General features: G+C 61.3%; 1 protein-coding gene across 5 annotated transcripts; it reads left to right on the top strand.

Annotated features, from left to right (window-relative positions):
• Nucleotides 1-4,794: 4,794 nt before the first annotated feature.
• CPNE7 (copine 7) lies at nt 4,795-19,112 on the top strand. Of its 5 annotated transcripts, XM_027618846.1 has the most exons (16): nt 4,795-5,032; nt 6,988-7,170; nt 9,679-9,753; nt 9,927-10,001; nt 10,631-10,714; nt 11,089-11,178; nt 11,273-11,371; nt 11,725-11,811; nt 12,161-12,220; nt 13,066-13,199; nt 14,200-14,254; nt 14,750-14,801; nt 14,868-15,001; nt 17,651-17,887; nt 18,411-18,522; nt 18,553-19,112. In XM_027618846.1, exons 1-16 carry the CDS (start codon nt 4,859-4,861, stop codon nt 18,609-18,611), a joined length of 1,710 nt encoding a protein of 569 aa, XP_027474647.1. In that variant the 5' UTR covers nt 4,795-4,858; the 3' UTR covers nt 18,612-19,112. The 5 variants fall into 5 exon arrangements, with proteins under 5 accessions (XP_027474647.1, XP_027474646.1, XP_027474649.1 ...); XM_027618845.1 differs by having other exon boundaries at nt 18,411-19,112; XM_027618848.1 differs by lacking the exon at nt 6,988-7,170 and having other exon boundaries at nt 18,411-19,112.
• Nucleotides 19,113-26,895: the final 7,783 nt, after the last annotated feature.

Genomic DNA, 26,895 nt, shown 5'->3' with positions numbered 1-26,895 from the left:
TTCTCTCTCCCAACCTCCTCCCTACCCCCCAGATCACCTGCCCTGACGAAGCAGGCTTCTGGAGTCCCCAGGGTCAGCCCTGAGCACCTCTCCCTAACCCAGGAGAGGGACAGCTGGTTGTGGACAGCATCTGGACTGTGGCCCTGGGCAGAGGTCCTGGCCGCTTTGTCTCACTCACGGGCGGCTCTGAGGACTCAGCTGAAGGCAAAGGGGCTCAGGTGGCCAAGTGCTCCGTGCCCTCACAGTTGGCTGTGACTTTTTGGGGGTGGGGGAACAGCAAAGCCCCTGAGACACACTGGGGGGCCAGGGTGGGCCAAGGAAGGGTTCAGCACTGTGTTCTGAGGGGAGTCACAGGGTCCAAGTAGAATCCTAGCTCTGTCCCTGCTATGTGACCTCAGGCAAGGCATCACACTCTCTGAGCCAGGGTCTTGTTGATAACACAGATGACATCACCTGCGTGGCAGGGACTCAGGGCAGGAGGGGATGGCAACCAGGGACTGAATGTGGGAAGGCACCAAGGTAAGGGACACAGTTCCCTTGGAGGAGAAGGGGTCTTGTCAGGGCTCCTCAGGTCCGACCGTGTTTGTGTTCAGGGATGTCTGCCTGTGCGTCCACGTCGTGTGAGTGTCTGTGTGTGCATGTGTGATCTGTGTGTGCTGTAGGCAGGTTTGTGGGGTGAGGTGAGACCCGCCTCAGTCCCAGCTCTGTGACGCTGTGCTGACAGGTGGCCACGGGTCCGAGGCCCAGCAGGACCGCAGACCTCTGTGTTGTCCCAGCCACGGTGGCCCTTCTGGGTGCAGCGGTCTGATTTCTCAAGTAAGATCAATGCCAAATCCTGTGGGAAAACAATCTGATCGAGAAGGTTTCAGATGTTCTGAGATAAAATAGCATTTCTTGGGAGGAAAGAAATGAAGGAAGAGGGTAGGTTTGCAACCAGCTTATAAAAAGAAGCACCCAGCCAGACATGAACCTCGCTCCCTTTCTGAAAATCCTGTTGGTTCCCCCACTGCACCCCTGCTGCTACAGTGTCCACACGCCTTCCCCAGCAACCTCCTGGCTTGCCACAGGAGGAGCAGGGCCAGGGGGAGGGGTGCGGCCGGCCGCCTCTCCCCGCCTCTCAGTCCTGCACTCACGCGCCGCCCCGGGGGTGACTCCGCTCTCACCCCCACTTTCCAGGTTGGGAGACAGAGGCGCTGAGTGGTTCTGGAGTGTGCTCGAGGCCAGTGCTGTGGGGGCGAGGGCCCAGGAGCCCAGGGAGGGACGTGGAATTGGCTGGTAGGAACCACTGCGTCTTGAAACGCTGGTCGTCCAAAGTGAGGATGCTTCCTCGTTGCTCTAAAAATCCACGATTTGGAAGCATCAAAAGAGCCAAATGGGAGTGAGTCAAACACATTAGGAATGGTTGTTTCGATCAGCTGGTCCCTCTGGTGACCTGGGCTGGCGGGAGCTGGGTTAGCCAGGTGCAGGGGTGAGGCAGTGGGAGCGGGGTGACATCGCACTGATGCAGCCGACCAGGGCTTGGCAAACGTTTTCTCAAAGGAACAGCTAGTAAGTATTTAGGCTTTGTCACAGCTACTGAGCGCTCCTCTTGTCAGCCACGGACAGTCTGTGAACCTCCGTTCCAGTTAAACTTTATTTATACAACAGGCGGCCGCCGGATTTGGCGCCTGGGGGGCTGAAGCTCCTGGGGCCCTGCTGTGGGCCTATTTGGATTGAGGGAGAATGTCGGTCTGTTCGGGCTACTAGTCACCCAGCAGACATGGATTTCTCACAGTCCAGGAGGCTGGAAGCCTAGGGTCGAGGTGCCTCGTCTGCTTGTGGTCTCCTTGGGTGGAAGGCGCAAGGGCCTGTGGGCACTAAGTCCTCAGAAGGCCTCCCTCCTCACTCCAGAGCATTGGGGGTTAGGATTTGGGGTAGAGACACAAATATTCAGTCTGTGGCATGGAAGAAGGCCACACACTGTTGTTAATAACAAGAAAGAAACCGGTTACACAACAGAAATAGTTTGCCCAATGAGCTCACTCAGCAAATATGTCCTGAGCATGTGCGGGGTGCCAGCCACAGCCCTGGCCCCAAGGACCCAGCTGTGACAGGGGGCAGGCCAGGTCCTCACACTGGACCATCTGATGAGCCAGGTGTGGCAAGGACTCAGATGCCGGAGGGAAATTTGAGAAGTAACACAGATTTGCATGGAAAAAAGGCTGGAGGGACACACATCAAAATGTTAGTTGTGTCTAAGCCTGGGTGCTGGAATTTTCGTTTCTATGCACTCCTACACTCTTTGTAAGTTTTCAACAAGGACCATGTGCTCTTACTTGCTGTACGACAATAAGAACAAAATGTATGAACGGGGGTCTCATTCCCGAGTCTGGCTGCTGGAGCTCCCCCCTTCCCTGCCTTCCCAGCCCTCCCTTGTCCCCGGGGCCCTTGGGGGCTGGTGGGTGAGCAGGGATTCCTACCACCTGACTCTGGGGACTTAGGAAGGCCACACTGGCCCGGGCATCACAGACCAGGGTTACAAGCAATCTGGCTTTTTCTTCTGTGGTTTCTTCCTATTAGGGCCAAGGCCCTGGGTCTGGAGCCGAGGCCCTGGGTCACCCTGGGGAGGCAGCCACATCCTGTGAGTCTGTGGCTGGAGACCCAGTGGGTCCATTAAAATCTCTGGACCTCAGACCCTTGAACTCCCAAGCTCTGAATTCTCTTTCCTCTCTCCCCGTAGTGGAAATGTCACCTCTTACTGGCTGAGGTGCTGCGTGTGTGAGGACTGCACCCATGCGGACAGCTGAGTGCCCCGGGCAGGTTCCTGAACTTTGGGGTGTCCCTTTCCTTATGCGTGAAATGGGGCTGTTGTGAGCATCACGTGGCTTCACACCACTGCAGTCGGCATGGAGCATGCGCAGCGGGTGGACAGGTGCCACAGCCGTCCACGTCTGGCAGATATTTGTGTCGGCTGCAGAGGTCAGGGTTAGTTGAGCCTGGGGGAGCCAGTCCTCAGTGGAAATCCCCCGAGGCCTGGCAGACCAAGGAGCCAGGCAGGGAACCCCCTGAGCCTTGCGGGAGATGCGAGGCCTGCCTGCGTGGGGCTGGGTGGCCCACCTGAGCCCAGCCCCTTGCCAGTATTTCGCAGTCTGATCCCCATGGAGGTTCAGAGAGGCCAAGGAGCCTCTCCCAGGGCGCAGCTGGGGCAGGTATGCTGGAGAAGCTAGATCTGGGAGGCCTGGGGCCTGTTAAGCCCAAGATTCACCACCACGAGCCCACAGGCATGGCTGGTAGGCTAGACACTGACACCACCCCCCAGCTCTGGGAAGCTGGGGCTGGGAAAGATGCAGGGGCTAGAAGGCCCAGAGGGGCTCCAGGCTGGTCTCCACAGAGTAGCTAGGCCTAACAGCTGGTTTCCACAGCTTCTGAGGAGTGACACGGAGGCTGGATGAGGCAGAGTAAGCGGGCACCGAGTGGCCTCGAATCCCTCTGTGTCTCACTGCCCCTTGCCTCTTTATCCAGGTGCCTGGGAAGCGAGCCCACGTGCTGGAGTCCAACTGCCTCAGCCAAGCTGCCAGGACTTTCCTTGTTTCTGAAAACGGGGCTCAGGGTCTCTGACTTCTGGGTGCGCCTGGGGTGCAATCCCGCCCTCTTACCACCAGGGGTGCTGTCCACGCACAGGGTCTGCTGGCGGAGGCTGCCGCTGAGACCTCCCTCTGCCTGACCCGACCCAGGAGCATACTTGTCCTGACCCCCAGAATCTTCTTCTGCAGCCCTGGAGGCCAAGACTGAGCCCTGGTCGGCCCGAGGGCACAGACCCTGGCACACCGGAGATCCAGTCTCTGCTGCCCTGACCCTTGGGCCCCCCTTCCCCTTAAACCCTCTTCTTGTCCCCTCCCCCTATGGCTTTTGGCCAGGTCTGTGCCCTATTTTTAGGCAAACATTGGCAAAGAGAATGGCCAGGAGGTGGCTTCTGCCTCTGTTAGCACCTCCTCTTCCGCTCGGCTCCCACTGGCAGGTGGTCTAGGGCATGGGGAGAATCTGGGGTCCCCTGTGGAGCCCGGTCCCACCTGGCTGCCGGGGATAGGTGTGGCAGGGCCCTCAGGCACTGCCAGGCCAGACTCCGACACCCAGGACAGTCAGGGACTATCCCTGCTCCTGGACTGCAAGTTCATCCCTCCCAGGGTAGGGGTGCCTGGCCCACAATTAGGTGCCCATGAAATGCTTGTTGGCAGGTGCTGCTTCACCAAATGCCCCCTCCAGATGGGGTCCAAGAGAAGTGGGGAGGAACACGGGGATTTGGTGCTAAACCGGGGGTCCAGTTGCCACCCCCCAACTCGCCAAAGGGCCTGGCAGCTCTAGATGCCCACTCCAAGGCCCCCAGGGCAGCCCAGGGAGGACACTGTCCTAGGGGGCCGGGGTCTCTGCACAGTGTGGGAAGGCGCTGCCTGGCCTTACCCCAAACCTCTCGGCCCGGCTTCCCCGGGGGGGGATTTGAACCCTGCCAAACCCCGGCAACCCGGAGGGGCGAGGGTCAAAGCCGCACTGAGAACCGGTTCGCCCGTCCCACAGAGCACTCCTTGCCCGCGCCCCTCCCGCGCCCCGCCCCTCCATGGCTCCCCCTCCTCTGCCCGCCCCCCCCCCGACCCAGGCTTCGCCCCCTTCCACTGTCCCCTCCTCTGTCCCCCCTCCCCGGCCACCCTTCTGCAGTCCCCGCGTGGTGGCGGCCGCGGGAGCCACGTGTGTCCGCGCCCGGCGGGCGTGCAGGCAAGCGTGGCCACGCCTGGCCCGGCCATCATTCCCGACGCGGCGGCGGCGCCGACTGGGCAGCGGCCCCTTCGTGCGCCCAGCCGAGGCCCCGAGCGCCGGCGCCGGGAGCATGAGCGCGGGCTCGGAGCGCGGGGCGGCAGCGCCCCCCGGAGTGGTGCCCGCGCCCCGCGCCTCCAAGGTGGAGCTGCGGCTCAGCTGCCGGCACCTGCTGGACCGCGACCCGCTCACCAAGTCCGACCCCAGCGTGGTGCTGCTGCTGCAGTCCCAGAGCCAGTGGGTGCAGGTAGGCGCCAGGGCGGGCGCGACTGCCGGTGCAGGTGCTGAGTGGGGACCGGGGGCCTGGGGCTGGGGACTGAGGTGGGCAGCGTGCAGGGCAGGGTCAGGGCTGGGGTTACCAGGTCGAGAGAATCCGCACCCACAAGTTGGGGGGGATGCTGGACTGGAGGCCACAGACAGGAGCCCCAGGTAGAGAGAGGGAGCACCAGCGTGGGGGGCGCGACCAGGGTCCCACGTGGGGGTTTAGGTGCCGGGGGTGCCGGCAGGGGGCTTGACTAAGGGGCACAGAAGAGAGTGGGGGGGTGCAGGAGAGAGTGGTGCGCCCATTGGGGGATGCAGGGTTGGCCTGGGCTCATGGGTCCCCCCCCCCCCGGCCTGGGGAGGGGGCCACCGCTCCGCCAGGTCCGCATCTGTCAGACAGAGGCACCCAGACCTCGGATCCTGGAGGGGGGGAGCAGGGAGGGCCAGGCAGGGCTGCGGGGTTGCGGGGAGCAGCTGACTGAAGCTGGGGCATTGGCAAGCTAGAGATTCGGTCTCTGACCCACCTGGAGGGCTCCCAGCCTGTCGCCTGCTCTTCTCTTGTGGCAGACTCTACCGTGAGTCTCCAGAAACCCTGGGGTGACCGGGTCAGCCCAGCACTTGTGGCCAGGTTGAGACAGCTGAGGTCTGGTTTGTACACTCCATGGACCTGTTTCTCCCTTTGATACTCTCAGGCCCTGGGGGTCGCTGGGGTGCCTGGGCAGCTGGCTGCCCCTTGTCACCTCCGGCCCAGCCCTCCCCGTGGGCCAGTCACGGCGATAGCTCTGCATTGTGCAAAGCACTCTCTCGGTCACTGTCCCCTGTGAGATGTGTGCTTCACCTGGAAATGTTGAGAAATGCCGGGCATGGGCAGGTGAGGTTGGGGGTTGAAGCCACAGTGGAATATTGAGGGGTCCCTCCCCAGGCTCCAGCACACCCGCTGACTGTGGTGACAGTGCAGGGGGACCTGGGCGGGGCGGTGGGGCCGTGGGGAGGGTGGATGAGGGGGAGACCCTGGTGTTCACCGCTGGGGGCCTGGGTGGGGGAGGCAGATAGGCTGGGCCCCGACCTGCGAGGGGCACAGAGTCCTGGAGGCTCCAGTGGCCAGCATCCACAGACCAGCTCTGCTCCCCCATGCGGTGTGCCCTTGTGCTGTTTCTTGTCATCTCTTGACCGCCAGGCTCCTGTGGGTCATTGACCTAGGAGGCAAAGGTGCCACTGCAGCTCAGTGTCTTTGTGGTGCTGGGAACATTGGGAAGATCTGTGAGGAGGGCTCGCTTGGCCTGAGCACATGTGCAGATGTCCCTGGGGGGGCCACACAGACCCTCCGTCTGAGGGTGCGGGAGTTTGTGTACCCTGGAGGGTGGCAAACCTACTTCCCCAGGCTGGATTGTGCTTTAGGGGTGTAGGGGGGCCTAAGTTGGAGGAGAGAGCTGAACCCAGGGGCATCTGTAACCCCTGCCCCAGTCTCCCTGCCTGCCCAGCTGGGCAGAGATCTCCACTTTGGGTTTGCCCAGCCCAGGATTCTGACCCAACTGTGTTCCTGACTTGCACTGCTTTTGCACGGGATCCTTTCCCTCTCCGAGCCTCAGTTTCCCCAACTGTGATGGGGATGGAGTGGGCTGTGGTGGGCAGGAGATGAGAAGCTGCAGAGAAGCTGTGGCCTATGGCTGGCCAGGGCTGGGGCCTTTCTTTCAGGGAGGGAGGCGCCCAGGGCCCCTGGCAGCTGCGCAGCAGCTGAAATCCTGAGGAATGGAGTGCAGGTTGTCCGGGGGAGGGGACGTGGGGGCTCTTCCCAGGGCCTGGCCTGGACATGAGTCCTCCAGGAGCACGTGAGGGCAGGTAAGGGGACTCTGCGGGCCAGAGCTGGGGGCCCAGGGCCCGGGGAGTGCCTGGGTGGACGCGGCTCTCCCGCGGGGTCTGCTCAGCCTGGGCTGCTTGCAGGTGGACAGAACTGAGGTGGTCAGGAGCAGCCTGCACCCCGTGTTCTCCAAGGTCTTCACGCTCGACTACTACTTTGAGGAGGTACAGAAGCTGCGCTTCGAGGTCTATGACACGCACGGACCCAGCAGCCTTAGCTGTCAGGACGATGACTTCCTTGGAGGCATGGAGTGCACCTTGGGGCAGGTGGGCACCCCGTCCCCTCAGGAGGAGAGGCCCAGGTGGGGAAGCGCCCCTGGGCCAACGCTGGTGGGAGGCGGTGGTGATGTGGGGACAGCCTGATTGAAAGTGGACTGTGGTACCTCAGAGCTCCCTCTGGGACGAGCGTCCCACTCTGCCTGCCTCCATGGTGACTTCTCTTAAAAGTTCTTTATTAGTTAGCTTTAAAAGTATGTAATTTGAACTGGGTGATGCATTCCTCTAATTCGACATTTGGAAAGTGTGAAAGGCGCGGCATGGAACGTCTACCTCTTGCCTGTCCCCGGGCTCTGTGCTCTCACATGAGTACGTGAGTGTGTATTTTTCTCTCCGTGTATGTATTTTAACAACACAAACTACATACACCGTTCTGCAACTTGCTCTTTTCACTGTCATGACATGAGAAAGCCCTTCCATGTCAGCACATACGTGTCCTTGTTTCTCCCTGTGGCAGACGGACCAGCCCGTCGAGGGCTGCGGTCACCGGAGGGACACTGTTTGCGGTCCTCGGATGACGTCCGGTCCAGTAGCTCTTCTCTTAGCCGCGCAGCCAGGGTTAGGATACTTCCTTCTTGGCTGGTGAGGGGAGGTGCTTCTTCGTCATTGACGTATAATTTACGCACAGCAATAGGGGCAGACCTTAAGGGTCGATGCTGATGAGTTTAGGTACCTGTACACCTGATCATCGCCCGGCTCACACAGGACACTTCATCACCCCCACTGACCCCCTCCTCTCCAGCGAACTCCTGCTAGCTTTGCCTGCTCTAGAATTTCCTGTTCACGAATCACACAGTGTGTTCTCATTTGTGTCCGGTTTCTTTTACCCAACATGCTGTCTGCATGACTCATCCCCATTGCTGTCTGGTTCGGAGCTGGTTTAGAGTGGATCCCTCTGCCAACCCCACTTGACAGCACTGAGATTAAGGAGGGGCACGGCAGCAGCGCAGGATCCCCCCGGTGGCTTCCCCCCTGCTCGTCTCAAGCATAGAAGAGAATAGTGCACACCACGGACACACGTGTGGACACACAGGTGTTGACACGTATGCACGGACATACGTGTATGCACAGGCACAGGTCCACGGGTGAGGGTACAGATGCATTCTTGGATACACAGGATCAGGTGTGGGCGCAAGCATGTCTAGGCTGACACGGCCCGCTCTCAGCTGACTCGCCAGGGCCCCACGGCCATCAGGGCAGCTGCAGGCGGAGCTTGAGGTCCCGACACCGGGGGCGAATTCCAGTCGCAGGACCTGGAGCAAGTCGCTGACCTCTGCCTGAACCTCCAGGCCTCAGCCACCTCAGGGGGTGGTTGGGGGACCGAGAGAAGAAAGCGCTTATCGACCTTAACGGTTCACAAACGAGCTAGCCCCAGCAGTGGAGCCTACGAGCGGGAGCACCTGGGGAGGCTCGGGACATGGCCCCCCCGGCATCCCTTAGCCTGTGTTGACCTCCCCACGTGCAGCAAACGGTCTCTGGGGAGCCAGGGAAGGCTCTGGAGGGGGAGGGCAGCCTAGGGTCACTCCAAGAGGCTCTCACCCTCATTTCATAGCTAAGGGGATGGAGGCTTGTGAGCTGTCAGCTAGGCAGCGCCACGTGGGTGTGTGGGTTGGGAGTATCTGAGCGGATTCAGCTCACTGTGCCGTAGTCACCCCAGCTCCAGGAGCCGGTGGACGGTGAGGCCAGGTAAGTGCTAATGAGCGTCCGGGTCACCGTCACCACGGCGACAGCTGGTCTTGGTTGGCCAGCAATGGGTGGGGTCCCTACGATGTCGTGGAGCCTTTGGTAGCTGTGAGGGGCTGCCCTCACTGAACCCTTCTACAGACCAGGGCCCCCACCCACCTGAGTGCTGTACACAGCTTCCTGGGTCAACTCACGGGCCCCAGTTAGGGGTTTGTAGCCGAATGGGGGAAGCACCCACGCCGGGCCAGGCGAGGGGGAGGCCCAGGTGGGCAGGAGTGGGGAGGAGCCCACAGGGAGGGCGCAGCACCAAGGATGTCCATGGGGCAGCATCGTCTGCACAAATGTACAGGAGGGTGCAGAGCTGGCTTGGTGTCTCCATTCTTGCTCTCAAGCCCTCTGCCACCTTCAGGGCAGCCTGGGAGTCCAGGGTAGCACCCAGGAACCCTCGGCCTCATGCCGGCCAGCGGGGTTTAAAGCACCTTGCTGCCTAGGGGCCGGAGCCGGACACGGAGGAATTGGGGCTGGGTGGGGCTGGGTGTGTAATCCATCTGGTGTGTGGGGTGCAGTTTCTGCTTCCTCCTCTCCCGACACATGGACAAGAGGGCCCCTGACTGAGCCAGAGGCCTCAGCCGCACAGAGAGACGCCCGTCAGGTGGACTAGCATCTCCAGAGCGGGCCGTGGGTTGGTCACTGCCGGGCCCCGAGGCTGTGGGGCCCTGGGTCATAGGTTTGGCAGAGCCAGGCTCCCCAGGGGGACTGAGGGCAGGGTCCCCAGGGGACAGGAGCTGACCCCTCCCTGACTGTTCTGACTTCCAGATCGTGGCCCAGAAGAAGATGACCCGCTCTCTGCTGCTCAAGTTCGGCAGGAATGCGGGCAAGTCCACCATCACGGTGAGGCTGCCCGCCTTCCCGCCCAGCCCCTGCACTGGCAGACCCCACCCCTTCCTCAACCAGCTCTGAGGGGCGAGACCCGAGGCTGCCTTCGGGGGGGGGGGGCGGGGGTGGCCCTAGTGCCTCCCCTGGGCCTGGCCTGCGGAGCTCCGAGCCGTGGCTTCCCCTCCCAGGTGATCGCTGAGGACATCTCTGGGAACAATGGCTACGTAGAGCTCTCCTTCAGGGCCCGGAAGCTGGACGACAAGGTGCACGGCGGGCACCCGCATGGGGCCCCACAAGCACAGCCCACCCCCAGCGCTGCCCTCCCCCATCAGAGCCTTCCAGGGAAGCGAGCGCCGTGTTGAGTGAAAGGCGCTTGGAGCCCCGTGGGGCCCCCAGGAGGCTGCTCCTGTCCCCGTGTCAGTCACTGGCTCTTGGCTGTGTTCCGGGCGCTGGGCCCCTTCCTGAAACCTCTGTTCATGCTCGTGGCCCCGTTTAGCAATGGGGGCACGTGCTCGGGGAGGCTGCCGTCCAGACAGTGGAGGGATTGCTCTGAGCCCGGCTCTCACACGGGGAGTGGGAGCACACAGAGAGGGGTCGGACCTGCTGGAGGGTGTGTCCTGCTGCCCTCCCTGGCCAGGCAAGACGGGAGCCTGGGGAGGAGGAGGGGGCCAGCAGCTGGGGCTAGCCGAGCAAGAGCAGACATGGCCGGAGAGCCACAGGAAGGGTACTGGGGAGCCAGGGAAGGCTCTAGAGGGGGAGGGCAGCCTAGGGTCACTCCAAGAGGCTCTCACCCTCATTTCATAGCTGAGGGGATGGAGGCTCCATGGGGTGAACAGCGCTGCTGGGAAGCCGCAGAGCGGGGCCGGTAAGCACAGCCTCCGCCCTCCTCCAGGACCTCTTCAGCAAGTCGGACCCCTTCCTGGAGCTCTACCGGGTCAATGATGATCAGAGCGAGCAGCTGGTGTACCGGACAGAGGTGAGGGCTCCCTGCCTAGCACCTGACGTCTGCTGCAGTGCTCTGGGGACCAGAATGAGAGCACAGGGAAAGGAGCCAGCCCCGTCACTCCCCCTCCCAGCGCACATCTCCTTCAACAGGGAGCCGGCCGACCAGGCGGCCAGGCCAGGCGCGTCTGCCACTAGAACCCACAACTGTGTTTTGTCGTGTCCCTGCCTGCAGGTGAAATGGCATTTCAGTTAGAGCATTGAGACATCGTCTCCCCTTGAGATAAATTAATCTGAGTAAGAAAAAGAGGCTATTTAAAGAACAGGGTTCCAGGTGGCCCGGGAATGTGGCGGAAGTTCTGGAGGTGGCTCCCGGGGGAACCTGAGCCAGCCCCCCCCCGCCCCCAGGTGGTGAAGAACAACCTCAGCCCCGTGTGGGAGCCTTTCAAGGTGTCCTTGAGCAATCTGTGCAGCTGTGAGGAGACGCGGCCTCTGAAGGTGGGGCAGGACGGGCGGGGGGCGGGTGTGGGGAGCCTGCTGCAGGGGTGGGGTCCCACGGGGCAGATGGGCTGAGGGGGCCTGGGCTCCCCAGTGCCTCGTCTGGGATTATGACTCCCGCGGAAAGCACGACTTCATCGGGGAATTCTCCACCACCTTTGAGGAGATGCAGAAAGCTTTCGGGGAGGACCAGGTGAGCTGGGCCCGTCCCTCCCCACTGCCTGAACACAGGGTGGAAAGTGGGTGAAAGCTGGGTTCTGACCCATCTGCACAGGGTTCTCTGGAAGGAGCCACAGGAGGTAGGTAGAGCGCTGGCGCTGAGCCGAGCCAGCTCCAGAAACTTCCAGAAACTGTTATTACTGGTAAAACCCAGAGAAGACTGATGACCATGCTGCCAGGTGGCCAGACCAAAGACATCAGTTGCCTCGTTACAGTTGGAAAAATGCTGTTCAGGGCTGGGGTTTTGAGGTCTCCCTGCTCCCTTGAGGTGGGTGTTGGGCACTGGCCCTCGGGGGGTGGGGGTCTCTGCCTACCCTTGTCCCCCAGGCCCAGTGGGACTGCGTGAATGCCAAATACAAGCAGAAGAAGCGTCATTACAAGAACTCTGGGGTGGTCATCCTGGCAGACCTGAAGGTGAGCTGCGGCACCTGCCTCACCCACAGTGGGTTGGGGGCCGGCTCCCGCCTAAACTCTGCAGAGAGCCAACAGGGCAGGGGCATGCCCCTCCCTGCGAGTCTCCCCACTGTCAGATGGACCCTCAAAGGCCCCCAATCCCAGAGCCCTGGGGGTCCCCAGTCCTTGGGGGAGGGAAGTGGGAGGAATGGAGGGCAGGAGGGGTCAGAGAAGGGAAGTGGGGGGGCAGCTGGGGGTCAGGCCGCTCCAGGCAGCTCCCCTGGGGGAGGGCAGGTCCCCGGGGGCTCCAGCCTCCGTGCCTGGGCGTGGCACGTCCTGGGTGGGCCCTACCGACACCCCTGCCTGGAAGTTCTACAGGGTCCACTCGTTCCTGGACTACATCATGGGCGGCTGTCAGATCCACTTCACGGTGAGCGCCTGGGACCCCCGCTCCCCACCCCACCCCACAGAGCCCCTCCACCCCCGCAGAGCCTGGGCAGCCTCCCCACCCAGACGGGGGGGCCGAGGTGCATACATGTGTGTAGTAAGGCCCCTCTGCGGGGTCTGCAGGGTCCACACACCCCCGGCCCAGCTCTGGGCTCTTCCTGTGCATAGAGGGTCCCCCATCCGGAAGGGATGGAGCCAGAACTCTGCCTCATAACAGAAGCAGTGTCAGAGAGACGAGGAGAGAACAGAGTGACACTTGTCACCGCCAGGGACAACACCAGAAGCCCCAAGACCAAGCTGCTGTGGCCTGGCCTGGAGCTGGGGCCTGGAGAGCCCATGTGTCGCCTCGTTGCTCATTCAAGGATGCATGGGTTCCTGTCTGTCCCCTGAGCAGCAGCAGGAGGGGCCCGAGGGAAGTGTCCCGGCAGGGGCGGCACGTGGGGATCCACCCCAGGGCTTGAACTCTCAGACCCTGCCCAGGCAGGCTGGCAGCAGAGGCGAGTCTTGGCCTTGGGTCCCCTCCCATGGCCCTGCCCCAGGCCCAGTGACAGGCTGGTGGCACCGGGAGAGGGAGGGGCTTGTTCCTTCCTGAGGATGCAGGCTCCATCCCGTTGTGCTGGTTAGCGCTGGTCAGCGCTTGCTGCGCTCGGCCTCCACCCCAGCACAGAGCTGGGCCCTCAGATGGCCCTGGGGACTGCTCTAGTTTGCACCCCTTGCCAAGCAGCTCCCCACAGCTCATTCCCCTTACCTCTCAAATGGGGGTTCTGGGTGTTTAGTCCAGCCCAGGTGGGAGAGGGGCCCCCAGCTCATGAGCCGGGGTCTCTGCAGGTGGCCATCGACTTCACGGCCTCCAATGGTGACCCCCGGAACAGCTGCTCACTGCACTACATCAACCCCTTCCAGCCCAATGAGTACCTGCAGGCTCTGGTGGCCGTGGGGGAGATCTGCCAGGACTATGACAGGTGCGGCCCCTGCCCCCAGCCTCCCTGCACCCCCCCTGCCCCCCGGCTCCCTCCCAGCCTCCCCGCCTCCCTAGCCTCCCTGCCTCCCCCCTCTCCCTGCCCCCAGGCTCCCTGGCTCCCTGCCTTTCTGGCTCCCTGGCTCCCTGCCCCCAGCCTCCCTGCCTTCCTGCCCCTGGCCTTCCTGCCCCTGGCCTCCCTACCTCCCTGCCTCCCCGCCTCCCCAGCCTCCCTGCCTCCCCACCTCCCTAGCCTCCCTGCCTCCCCACCTCCCCAGCCTCCCTGCCTCCCCTGACTTCCTGCCCCTGGCCTCCCTGCCTCCCTGCCTCCCTGCCTCCCCTGCCTCCCCTGCCTCCCCGGCCTCCCTGCCCCCAGCCTCCCTGCCTTCCTGCTCCTGGCCTCCCTGCCTCCCTGGCTCCAGCTTAGGTTTGGGCCCAGGGGTGGGCATCATGGCTGTATCCACTGGCCCAAGGAAGGCTGGCAGTGCCCGGGGCCATGGTTGGTGGGGCTTACTCCACGGGCCAGCCCCAGGTGTCCCTGTGTGGCTGATCCGCACGGGCAGCCCAGTCCCCTGAGATGGGGCTGGCCCTCACTCACATGGCCCCTTCACCCTTCATGCAAACATGGGGGGTGGCCCAATTTATAGACCAGTAAACTGAGGCCACAGAAGGGTAGACCCCTCTGTCAGGGGGTGGGTGGCAGAGAGCTGAGGTCCCAAAGGCAGGAGGCCGATGCTTCCCAGGGTCAGGCTGTGGTCCCAGGGGTGGAGGGATTGTCTCTGCCCCTGCCTGGAGGCTGGGTGTCTTCCTCACTGCTCAGTGCCTCAATGTCCCCCGTGTGGTTCGCAGCAGGGCCGGGCACCCAAGAAAGTGTCAGCCTGGGCCTGGTCACACAGGGGTAGAATAGAGCCCGGCTGTCCTGGTTCTGGTAGATATCTCCCCAAAGTACCCCCACCCCCAGGGAAATCAGGGACCCCTGTGTGATGGGGCCGCTTCTCTTCCAGCGACAAGAGATTTTCTGCTTTGGGGTTTGGAGCCCGAATTCCTCCCAAGTATGAGGTAGGAGAACCTGAGGACCGGGACCCCACCCCCTGCACCTGCTGGGGCCTCCGGGGCTGGGCTGCTTGTCCCCAGCAGAGGCCGTCCTGGGTCCTGGGACCCCTCAGCGGCTGCCTCTCGCTGGTGGGAACGCAGAGACCCTGCACTTCCAGCCAGAGAGGCTGACCTTGGTCACCTAGCACCAGTGAGCCTCTGGGGGAACTGAAGAAAACTCTGTGTCCCTGTCAGGAGAAGGGGAATGAGTCTGGAAACTTCCAGTAGCAAATAGCTGAAGAACATGGTGGCAGGAGGGATTTATTGGTTTAATGCATCTCAGACCCCCGGGCTGCAGGGGCCTGAAGGACTAGTCCGCCTGCCCTCTCTCCCAGGTGACTCCCTCCATGAGGCTCTGTCCACATGGGGGCCCCAGGAGCTGCAAACCTACCTCTCCTGGGAGGTGGGGGGTGGGGGTCCTGGAGGGGTAGCCCAGCCGACAGTCCCTCTGTGCCCACCCAGGTGTCCCATGACTTTGCCATCAACTTCAACCCTGAGGACGATGAGTGTGAAGGTAGGGGCCTGAGGCAGGCCTGGGTGGGGATGCCCCCGGGCCGGGCTCACCCTCCCTCCCCCACAGGAATCCAGGGTGTGGTGGAGGCCTACCAGAACTGCCTGCCCAGGGTCCAGCTCTACGGCCCCACCAACGTGGCCCCCATCATTTCCAAGGTGGCCCGCATGGCCGCGGCCGAGGAACACACTGGGGAGGCCTCCGTAGGTACCCGGGGCAGGAAGGCAAGGTGGGGCCTGGGTGCATGAGAAGGTGGTGCGTGCCGTTGGGGGACCAGGTATGGGCTGCAGTGTGTGAGGGGGGCATGGAGGTCAGGGAGGCACAGGGCTGGGGGTACTGGGGGATACAGGAGGGCCTCAGAGCACCCCTAGAGGCACAGGTATAACTCTCACCTGGTGGGGTCACACCCCCTGGAGGCTGATTTGCCCAGTCCCTTCCCCACAGGCTGTCTGTTTGTTGTTCTGCTGTGCGCATATTATTTTGTTTGTGTGTCTTTTTATTTTTCACAAATAATATTGTGCTGAAAGTTGCATTCTGCTTTACTTTTTTTTTTTTTAGATTTTGTTTATTTATGAGAGAGAGAGAGAGAGAGCATGCGTGTGGGGGGGTGGTCAGAGGGAGAAGCAGGCTCCCCACTGAGCAGGGAGACCGATTCAGGACTTGATCCCAGGACCCCGGGATCATGACCTGAGCCAAAAGCAGATGCTTCCCCAACTGAGCCCCCCAAGCACCCCCGATTTCCTTTTCCAACATGTTTGTAGATCTGTTTGTGCTGCTGTATGCACTGCTGGTCTGTTGCTTTACCTTTTTATTCTGTAAAAGACATCACATTTGCAGAAGAGTGCTCCGTCCCTCACCTGAGGTCACTGACTTCTTTCCGAGTTTCCTCCCCTCCCCCCTCCTCCCCCCCCTTTCCTCTTCCCTCCCGTATGATTCTGAAGCAAGTCCCAGACACATAACTTTGTCTGTAAATATCAGTATAAACCTCTCGAAGAGAGGAAAGGGAGCCACAGTGCCATGACCACACCTAAAACACGACAGTAATTCCCTCGGTATTGAAATACCAATATCTAAATATGAAATGTCTCGGTAGCGCACATGTGTCACTGGATGGTTCATGTCCCGTCCCGGTGGCTTCTATGGCAGAACGGGGGTGAAATGGCCCCACTGTGATTGCGGACGTGTTCTCCGCCTTCCCTTGCTGATGGAGGGGGAGTCCTTAGGGTCTCCTGGTCTCGATGCTGACTGTGCCCCGTGGGGGCGTTCACCACATTCTTGTCTTCTGATTTGGCTTCCCAGGACGTGGTGGGAGTGTCCCCAGGAGGCACACATATCTGCCTCTGTCCTCCTTGGTGCTCAGAGCCTCCGTCTCTGTTAAGATGCTTCACAGGGGTTTCTGTGGGCTGCTAGATTGCTTCCCGTGGAACAGTAGCTATGTTGATATGGTGGGGAGGTGCTCGGCGTAACCTGGGACCCGCTTCTCAGGGCTCACCACCTGATCTTCCGTTGCCCGTCCGTCTCTTTTGTCTTGAGGGAAAGCCGTGTTACTCCCTCCCAAGTCACACATGGCTTCCTGGGGCCGGACCACAGTCACCCACACCCCAGTGCTGGGAGGCCCCGTGCTCACGGCAACGGAACTCGGTGTTTGAGACCTAGTCTAGGGTCAGGAGGAAGGCGTGCAGGCTTTCCTGAGGAGGGGCCGTGTCCGTGAGGCTGAGAGCTGGGTCCAGCCAGGGGTCCTCGGACGGCCCAGCACACGGCCACTCCTTCCAGGGGTCTGGGGCTCGGCGGGGGAAGGAGGGCGGGGGGACTCTTGGCAAAGGTGACCCTGTTGGTGATGCCCGTTGGTCTTTCCCTCACGTGGTGTCACAGTGTTGGTGCCCACTGGCCCAGGGTCTTATTTTTTCTCCTTTATGTTTTTTCTTGTCCAGATTTTTCGTACTCATTTTTAGTAGTTCTGTTTTGGGGGATTTTTGTGTTTGTTTTGTTTTTTAAAGATTTTAAGTAATCTCTACACCCAATGTGGGGCTTGAACTCACAACCCTGAGATCAAGAGTTGCGTGCCTGAACCAGCCAGCTGCCCTGCTTTTTGTTTGTTTGTCTGTTTGTTTGTTTTGTTTTTTGAGAGAGAGAAAATGTGGTGGTGGGGGAGGGGCAGAGGGAGAGAAAAAATCTCCAGCAGACTCCACGCCCAGCACAGAGCCTGACATGGGGCTCGATCTCACAACCCTGAGATCATGATCTGAGCCAAAATCAAGAGTTAGTTGCTTAACTGACTGAACCACTCAGGTGCCACAACCCCTGTTTATTTTGTTTTTTAACAAGGGAAATGGACTTCTATTTGAAACAAGTCCCAGTCTGTCTTTGTGCTGATGTGCTGAGCACCTGGCCAGGCTGGGCCAGAGGGTGTCCTCTCTAAATTGTTCCTTGGATCTCAGGGTCCCTTCAGGGTGTGGGAGGCCCTGTCCACCGACAGTCCACAGGACCCGCCTTCTCAGGCCTCGGCGGACGTGGGTTCGGACCCAGGCTCCACCAGCCTCAGCCCCTCCACCTGTACGATGCAGAGGCGGGATGGGTTGGGAGATGGGTGGATGCATCCAGCCACAGTAAATGAGCTCATGATGTCTTGTGGTTGTGATGAACTACACTTCAGCAACAATTTCAGAAAGGCCTGAACACCCCCAGCTCGGGATGCCTGCAGTGGCTCCCAGGCTGTCTGGGGGAAGGGAGCTGCATGGGGGACTTGCGGTTGCCTGGGGGGGTAGAAGCGGCCTTCAGGGGTCCCCAGACAACCCCCAAGGGCCTGAGGAAGGGGTGGGGGACCCGTGCCCACTCTTTCCCTGTGCCCCCAGCAATACTACATTCTGCTGGTCCTGACCGATGGCGTGGTGACTGACATGGCCGATACACGGGAGGCCATCGTGCGTGCCTCCCACCTGCCCATGTCCATCATCATCGTGGGGGTGGGCAACGCTGACTTCACGGATATGCAGACCCTGGACGGGGACGACGGCATCCTGCGCTCCCCGCGGGGCGAGCCGGCTCTCCGAGACATAGTGCAGTTCGTGCCCTTCCGGGAGCTCAAGAGCGTGAGTGCATGCAAGGGGGGGGGGGGGGTCCAGGGCCTTCCCCGCAGGCTCCCAGGCAGGAGCAGGACTTGAACTGCTTTCAAGCACCTAGAAACCTTCCTATTTTGAAAATATTGAGCCTACACACGGGAGAGAAGGCAGCACGGTGGGCTCCCCGGGCATTTTCAGACCCTTTGTGAGACACAGGAAGGAAATTCATGACCAGTGGACACTCACAGGGCTTTATGGGGGGCGCCCACCCCCTGCCTGCCTCACACCTGCCCTGTGTGCCTGGGGGAGGGGTGGGGCCGTGTGGGTGCAGGTGCCATTCAGACCGGAGCCCCATCTAGCAGCTGGCCGCTGCAGCCTCGTGTTCTCGGGTCTGCGTTCCGCACCAAGGCTCCCCTGGCCGCCAGGACAGAGTCCTCCTCTCCTAGAGGGTGGGGGCCACAGCGCCAGAGGAATGAGGCTGGGGTGTGATCGGCTGGGCGGCCAGAGGGTCGGGAGGGCCCCCAGCTGTAAGCACGCTGTCCCCGCTCTGAAGGCGTCCCCGGCAGCGCTGGCCAAGTGCGTGCTGGCCGAGGTACCCAGGCAGCTGGTGGAGTTCTACAGCTACAGGGAGCTACCTCCGAGGGGCGGCGACACCCACGCCCGAGATCCGAGGGGCGGCGACACCCACGCCCGAGGGGCCGGGTGGCCGGGAGTGCGGCCAGCCTCTGTCTCCAGCACCGTCGGGGTCCCTTAGGCCCCCCGCCTTCCAGAGCCCTCCTGTGCCCACCCCGCCCCGCCCCTGTCGTCCTGTGCGCCTGCTGCCTGGGCCAGCCTCTGGGTCCCCCAAGGCTGAAGGATGAACAGACCCAGGCCTGGGGAATCCCTGAAACAGGAGCTGAAGGTGTGGGGCACTGGTGGTAGCCCCCCATGCCTGGCCCTGCCCCCGCCAGGCCGGTGTAGAATGGTGGGGGCACGGACTCCTGAGAGAGCAGGAGGCCGGGCAGCTCAGCCCTAAATGAAGGGAAGTTTAGGGATTGGGGGATTTCTGCTTTGCACCCGATCTTCACTGAGGAGGGGCCTGCAGGCTGCCTTCCAGTTGTGGAAAAAGCCCCAAGATGCCCCCAGGCCCCTGACGCACAGTCAAGATTCCTCTTTGCTCCCTGCCTTCCTTCCTGCTCACTGCTCATTCCCACCTCCGCACCCGGGTCTATGGGGTCTGCAGGTGGGGGCTGAGCATAATAAAGTGTCATCCTGTCCTGGAAGCAGTTTGTGCCTTTACTGCCCCCACCCTCTGGAGGGGTGGACAGGCAAGTCGGGCCCCCTCCCATCCCCCACACTGGGTCAGGGAGTCTGCTAGACTCAGGCCCTCGGGGTTCTTCCTGGACTGAAAGGAAGGGCCCTTTCAAGAATGCAAGGGTGTCAGAGGCAATACTCCACCCTAGGAAGGGCCAGAGGGTGCAGCGGCTGCCCCCATACCCTGAGTGGCCTCTCCTTGGCCTTCAGTGATCCACTGCTCGAAATCTGCATCAGCCAGGCTCAGGTGGGGAGAGGCTGTCTGGCAGGGACCCAGGGGCCTTTAACTAGCAACCCAGCTTTATAAGGACCTACCATGCTACACGCTGTCAGGGGAGGGAGCACCACCTGCCAAAGCCTCCCAGCCCTGTGGGGGTGGGTTTCTGATTGAGATTTCCCCTGAAATATCTTGTCTGGGAAAAACAAACTGTCCTGACCCTGAATCTAGGCCCTCCCATCCACTCGCTCATCCATCCACCCTTCCCTCCCTCCATCCATCCACCGGTCCGTCTGTCCATCCAACCGTCCATCCATCCATCCATCCATCCACCCCGCCCCCCACTCTGGAGGTCTATTTTTAGCTCCTGATTCATCTCCTGTTAGGCAAGGATAATGGGCATTGCCATGGTAACCTAACTACTGCTGAATTCTGGAAGAGCCAGTGTTGGTCTCTTTGGGGATGGAGAGGACAAAGGAGAAACAGCCCCCTCCATCCGCACTGGGAGGCAGCAGGGTTCCAAGATGGGAGGCTGTGTCAGCTCTGTCCTGACCCTGCCACCAAGTCATGGATGACCGGGCCCCAATTTCAGTGGTAGAAAGCCTCAGACCATTCTGGGTTCCATTCAGGGGTGAAGCCACGGGAATTGGTCAGTTAAGATCCCAGCAGCGGCAAAAGACACAAAGAGGGCTAAGAAGAATGGGAGGGGGTTTATGCAGGGGCCCAGGGCAGCAGCGGTAGGCCTGGGAAGCAGCTCTGGGCCAGGGCAGGGCAAGGGGCCTGATGAGCAGGCAGTGGAAGAAGGGTCCCTTTTTGGAGCTGTTGCCTTAGCAAGGATGTAGCCACTCCCAGAACGTGTGAATCAGAGAGGAAGCAGAGGTGTGAGGCCCCCACCTCTACGCTCCACCCTTTCCCTCTGCCCTTTCTCCTTGGGCCAGCAGGAAGCTGGGAGCAGTCAGGCACAGCCTACAGAGGATGCTCTCCTGGATTGGAAGGAAACAGGAGGCTGTGCGCTTGGGGCCTGGCCAGTAGGCAGGCTCAGCTGGGCACATGCGGGTGTGTGGGGGGCTGCTGGAGAGGTGGGGTAGGCACAGGGTCACCAGCTCAGCTGTCGTGATATGGCAACTGCTCCAAGTCAGAGCCCAACCTCTGCCTGGGCCTGAGCTGGCCAGCGAGACCTGGACTTTTGTTGACCTCTGGCTTTTCCTTGAGTTGCTGAGCTGGTGGCATGGGAGGCAGGAGCAACTGGTGACCACTCTGCCACCATGTGGGCTGGGACTGCCTGGGAATGAGCCCACATAAAGGAAATGGGCCAGAGAAATGGCGCTGGGAAGTGCCTAGTTCTGAGCCCTGAGCTAAGACTGGACAGCTAAGGGAGCCGAAAATTCCCTCTCTACCCAGACCAACTGGTGGTGGGTTTCCATCGCTTGCCACCCAAAGAGTCTGGCCTGGAGGGATGGCAAATACTCCCATTTCACAGATAAGAAAAGCGAGGCTCAGAACAGTTAAATCACTTGCCCGGAGTCACACAACTGGCCAGTGGCTGAAGCGGGACCCACTGGCCCCATGCAATTCCAGGCTTTACGTCTTTCGCTACAACACTTTCCATCAAGGGATATGATCTGTCTGGCTCCAGGCTCCAGACAGGCTTCCAGGGAGCCAGAAATCCACAGCTGTCACAGTGACCTGCAGAGCCTCACTCTTGCTCATACAGCACAGGGCTCAGGGTTTCTCAGCAATCAGAACCAGAAAGTGTGGACTGGGGCCTCCCTGGCAGGAGCCACCCTGGGATTGACTCACTTCAGAAATTGCCCCCAGCACGGTTTGGAGTGGCCCCCTTGTCAGAGGATGGATTTGGGATTTGCAGACAGCGAATGTCCTTTCAGTGGTCAGCTGCGTAAGCCCTGGTCCAGAGTGAGACTGGACACCTGGCTCCAGCTTCCAGTAACTGCGTGACCTTGGACAAGTCTCCTCCTGGTCTGCCACCTGGGAGTATGACAACTTTAAGTCATGGCCCCACTTCCTTGGCAACCTCCTTCTCCTAGACCCTGGGAAGGCTTAGGGTCCTATGGGACCTTCTAAGGCTTGGTCATGAAAAATGCTACTCCACTGCTTTGCTCACTTAAGACTCTGGCTCTTGGGACCCAGTGGCCAAGCTGCAAAGAAACCGAAGCTGTCCATGCAGCCAAGGCCCCAGCTGGCTGGCCAGGTGCGTGTGACGCCACGAGAGGGGTCCTCCAGCCTGGCTGAGACCCTGACTGCATCCTCAGGAGAGGGCCTGAGCCAGATCCCCCCAGCTGATTCTCTCCGGAATCCCTGCCCCACAGAAATGGTATGAATTCCTCCAGGTTTGCTGTCGTTCTAAGCCACCAAGTTTTGGTATAATTTGTTATGCCGCAGGTAACTGATACACCCTCTTCAGAGGGGTCTTGTGAGGACTAAATGGGTGGTGCCAAGGGCCTGGCACAAAATACGGTTGGGTAAATAAATACCGGTTTTGCAAAGGAGCATGGCTTCTCTTTCTTGTCCTGAGGGAGGGCTGTGCCAAAGCTCCGCCTATTGTTAACTTGCCTCCGGCCCTGCTGGCCATCCACCGCCCTCCCCAGAGCCCAGGCTGGGTCTCCGAGGCACGGACTCTGGGTCAGGGTCCCTCACCCGAGGGTCTGCCCTCCCAGGCTCAGAGTCAGCCGCGCTGGGGGGAGGAACAGGGGCAGCTAGGCATCGAGGCTGTTCTTCGTTGCAGACAGGCAACTGTGACTAAGTACTCGTAATTGGTGCGGGGGCGGGAGCAGGGCTGTCAGACGCGAGCACAGGGGGGCCGTGGGCGAGACCGGCTTCCGTGTCCCCCAACCGTCGCCCCCTCCCCCTGCCACTGCACTGATGTCTGCCCCTGAGCAAGGGCACCTGGGACCCTTGCCTGGCACGGACCCTCTTCCTCCCATTAAGGTCCACAGCGGCCGCGGAACCCTGTGCACGGAGGACTCCAGTGTCCCGGGTCCTCACCCCGCTTGGCTCCAGCTGCGCTGCACTGAGTGCAAACCCCCAAACTCCCCCAACCTACCCCCCAAAGTCGGCCTCTTGTGAGCACCATTTCCCAGAAGGGGAAGGAGCTCAGAGAAATTAAGCCACTTGGCCCAGTAAGCACAGCTGGAGGTGGGGGCGGGGGTGCGTGTCCTGAGCGGGGCCTTGCAGCCGGGTTCTGAGGACTCAAAGCCCAGAGCCAGAGCCACGAGGCCTCAGCTGGGTGCTTGTGTGCGCGTCCGCACGGGGTGGGGGTGGGGTGGGGGGCCGCGCGTCCGCATGGGGGTGGGGTGGGGGTGGGGTGGGGGGCCGCGCGTCCGCATGGGGGTGGGGTGGGGGTGGGGTGGGGGTGGGGTGGGGGGCCGCGCGTCCGCATGGGGGGGGTGGGGGTGGGGTGGGGGGCCGCGCCTCCGCACGGGGGTGGGGCTGCGTAGGGGGCTGCGCGTGTGGGACCTCTGTCTTCAGCTGCTTTTTGGAAGACGCTCTTTGACCTCCCGGTCACCCTCGGACAGGCCACACCAGCCTCCTCCTGTCTCTCCAGGAGCTACATGGAGCTGGCCAGACCAACCTGTGTGGGCTGATGGCCGAGTGGTGACAGCCCTGGTGCCCTGCTCACGACACTCAGTGTTGGCCGGAACATCCCTGAGAACATGAGGTGTGCAAACACTAGACTAGAGACACCTTCTCCAGCCCTGGCCGGGAGGGACGGCAGCCTTACAGCCTGCCTGGGAGCAGGGCATGGGCAGAAAGGGCCCACAGGGTCAGGGCGGGGCCCCCCGTGGCCAGAGTCAACGTTCCTCAGTGCTCAATTTGGACCAAGCTGGATGGGGACTCCTGGAGCATGAGATGAGGTGTAGGGCCTTGTGGGGTCAGACACTCCCCAATGCTGAGGAGGGCTCAGGCATGGCCCTCGGGGGGGGGGCACATTCGCCCTCGTTCATCCAGTGCTCGCTGAGGACTCAGCACAGCGCATGCCCAGTACCCATCTGCAAGATGGGGGGGTGGTCGCGCCTCAGAGGGGACCTGAGGTCAGCAGAGCTGGTGTGCCGGAGGTGGTCCTCTCCCTGCCCCCCCCCCAGGGAAGTGGGAATTCGACTCTGCCCTGTCCCTGCTTCTTCCAGGTGTCCCCAGGCCTGAAAGTCTCCCCCTGCTGAATTCCCAGCTGTGTGGCTGGGCCCGGCACCCATGGTGGACCTCGGATGCCTGTCTGGGCCTCACTGGGGACCGGCTCCACAGAGGGTGCCTGGCCAGTGCCTCATGGTGACACCGGAGGCGGGAGCACCCTGGAGGCAACAGCATTAGGATAGCAGAGCCCACTGCTGGCCCTGAGCCCCAGATCTGCTAACGTAGCAGCTGGGGCCAAGGAAGAATGGAAGGGAAGGGACAGGGCTTGCCAGGAAAGAAGCAGCAGGCTTCTAGGGCCCCAAGAAGGCTGACCCGGGGAGCCCAGGCCCCATCCTCGGTCCTGCACCTGGTAGCACAGCCACCATCTATTAAATGCCTGCTGAGAGCCACGACTGAGAGCACAGCAGGTCAGCGTGAATGCCGCTGCCGCGGGCAGCTGGCCTGATGCTGGGCCCAGGATGGCTGAACCAGGTCACGAGCTGCCTGGGCTCCTTCCAGCCTCGCCGCTGTGACCACTGCCCTGCCTCCCAGCCTGCTGCCTCCTTGGTCATGCCCACCGAGGGGAGCGTCTGGGCCATGTGACACAGATACTAGGGGTCAGCTGAGGCGTGCCCTCCCCCTTGTATGGTGACAAGGCCCCAGTTTTCAGCAGGGCACACAGTTGTCTGATAAAGGCTACGTTTCCCTTGCTGTTAGCTGCACCCACCTGACTACATGTTAGCGAATAGTGTGAGAATGAGTGCTTTGTGTTTCAGGGCATGCTTCTCTTCCCCCTTTCCTTCCTGTTGCTTGGATTGAGACGTAATGGCTGGAAGTCAGCAGCCCTCTTGCACCACAGATGAACCTGGAAGTAGAAACCATACAGCGTAGATCAAGAAGATGGGAGGGCCTAGGTCCTGCACACAGTCCTGAAATGACCACCTGTGAATTTCTTGAAGGTGAGAGGGATATAACCTTTAATTATCCATACAACAGGGTCTAAAACACTTAGCACTTGCATCAGATAATTTCCTGGAAAATGTCTGCCATCCTTGCCGTGGGTGTTATTGCAGGGAAAACCTCAGAAGGGGCCACGGGCTCAGCCTCGGTGACCCAGGAAGACTTCCTTGAGGAGGTGGCCGGATGGCCCGGTGGTCGGGGTGGCATGGCCAGGGTGGCCTGCTGGCTCTGGCCACCGGATGCAATGCTGTATTGAGCACTGAGAGTGGACACTCTCAGCGTCTCCGTGGAGAACTCCGGTTCCCCCACGGACCGCGTCCAGCTCCCAGCAGATGGGCGTTGAGCGGCCTGGGCACAGGACGGGAGGGGAGGCTGCCCAACCAGCTGGGCAGGAGGCTGGCATTGGGAACCAACCGGCCTTCCACGGGCTTGGTACCGGCCAAACACTTCGCATCCCCGCGCCACAGACGCGGGAAGCGCTGATGCCCCATTCGTTTCAGGTGAGAGGAAAGAGGCGTTGGGCTGGACCCTCCACCAGGGCGTCTGGCCTCGGGGTCTCAGGTGGGAGCTGACACCCTGCCTGGCCTCGGCTCACTCCCGAGGGCTGATGAGTTTGCCTTCAGAAGGTGAAGCAGGGAGGCCGTGAGGCACCACTTGGGGCCAGACACCCTTCCCACAGCAGGGGCCTCGCTCGCAGTACCCCCAGGTCTCTCCTGGAGACTTGAACGTCAGAGAGAGGGGCATCTGGACCCCAGCGGGGTCTCCATCACACACTGACTGCACCTCATCTGCTGCTGGGGCCAAATGCTGACGGGTCATGTGGACACTCGCCCCCAGGCCACGCCTGGAGAAACAAGCCAACACATCACCCTCCCCTGTGAGCCAGCCTGCAGGGCAGCCAGGGAGCAGAGGCAGCTCAGAAGGCCGTCAATAGGAGAACGGAGCCATATGAGTCGTGGAAAATCCACACACTGCCACTCTAGGAACAGTTAAAGAACCCTGAGACCCTTAGTAAGACCGGGCAAGGAAGGCGGACACGAGGCAATTCCTACTGTGTGGTGCATTTACGTGAAGTTCACGGACAGAGGGTACGAGTACGGGGAGCACCGGAACGACGCATCTGGCTCTGGGCAGTGTGTGTATTTTGCATAGGAGCTTACACGTAAGGGACGAGGTGCCTCTCCCTGACGGCCACGGCCTGGCCCTGGGTGCCTGGCGGCCCCGCCCCACCCCTCCAAGGCCCTGTTGGCCGGGTCACTGGACCCGCAGAGCCTGGACAGGAATCTATACCTCAGCTGTCCCCTGGGAACCTGGGGGAGAAGCCAGCAGTGGGTGCATTCCTGGAGATTCTAGGATGCACTCCCACCCGAAGCTCTGTGACAGCTCCCGGAGGCCTGGGGCCCTGGTGGGGACATCCTGGCCAGTCCTGGGCCCACCCTGACGGTCGGCGGAAGACCAGGGCCATGGTAGCTCCTGTCTCTTGTGGCCCTGCATGCAGATAGCCGTGTCAGCACAAGGGGCGCACCCCTGGCGGCGTTCTGACCCCACGTTTGTGGGGTGTTGATTATAGCCTCTCGGGACCTTAGTCCTTCATTCTGGGAGAGGCTGTGGGGCAGCAACGCGCTCTTGGCTCTGCTCCATTTCCTCCTGATGTGCACACTTGGGGTGACTCCTGCCACCTCCCTGCACCCCAGTTCCCTGTCTGTGGGGTGAGTGTGCTGCACCTGCAGTTCCCAGGACTGATAAGATCGTGTGCGCAGAGCCCTCTGGGCCAGGAGCTGGTGTACAAGCGCCCGTCTCCCCAGCCCCACGGCTCCTCCAGGCTGATGCTATATGTCGGCCCCACAGCTTACAGGGGACAGTGACACAGTGCCCTGTCCTGCAGAGAAGAGGCTGGGGCGAGGGGTGAGTCTCACTGGAGCCCACAGGCTGACGGGGGGACGGGAGTGGCTGTCAGAGGCAAGAGGAAGCTCAGAGTAGGGTCCGCGGAACAGGCAGCCACCACTTTCATTGGCTGGGCTGGGGGTGCCACCAGCATCGAAGGCCTGGTTTGGTGGCCAAGGGGCCGGACCAGGAGGATGTAGGTTGGGTGGGCTCAGGGGGTCAGGGACAGGGTCAGTCCAGCGGAGTGAAGGCCGGAGTCACCCATCCTGGCTCTGTGGATGGTGCTGAGTTTCTTCTTCTACACCTCTTCTAGTCCCCACAATACCTGAGAGGGAGGACAGATGGAGGACACCAGGCCAAGTGAGGAGAAACCTCAGGTGGCCATGGAAACACCACAGCCAGGCTCTGGGGTTGCTTGGGACAGAGGCCGAGTCGTGTCTCCCGAACGACGTGTTCAAGCCCTAACGCCCAGTACCCGTGACTGAGACCTTCTTTGGAAACAGGGGTTTTGCAGATGAGATTAAGGTTAGATGAGGTCGTTAGGGTGACTGGTGTCCTT

The sequence above is a fragment of the Zalophus californianus genome, chromosome 17 (assembly GCF_009762305.2).
Source record: "Zalophus californianus isolate mZalCal1 chromosome 17, mZalCal1.pri.v2, whole genome shotgun sequence".
Taxonomy (NCBI): Eukaryota; Metazoa; Chordata; class Mammalia; order Carnivora; family Otariidae; genus Zalophus; species Zalophus californianus.
The sequence above is the reverse complement of the archived record's forward strand: the minus strand, read 5'-3'. Positions and strand labels throughout refer to the sequence as shown.

Bases quoted from the DNA above. Each gene is read 5' to 3' on its own strand.
- CPNE7 (XM_027618845.1), top strand. From the start codon at position 4,859: ATGAGCGCGGGCTCGGAGCGCGGGGCGGCAGCGCCCCCCGGAGTGGTG. The intron at 10,715-11,088 runs GTGAGGGCTCCC...CCCCGCCCCCAG, and splicing joins AGCTGGTGTACCGGACAGAG to GTGGTGAAGAACAACCTCAG. The intron at 17,888-18,410 runs GTGAGTGCATGC...CCCGCTCTGAAG, and splicing joins CCTTCCGGGAGCTCAAGAGC to GCGTCCCCGGCAGCGCTGGC.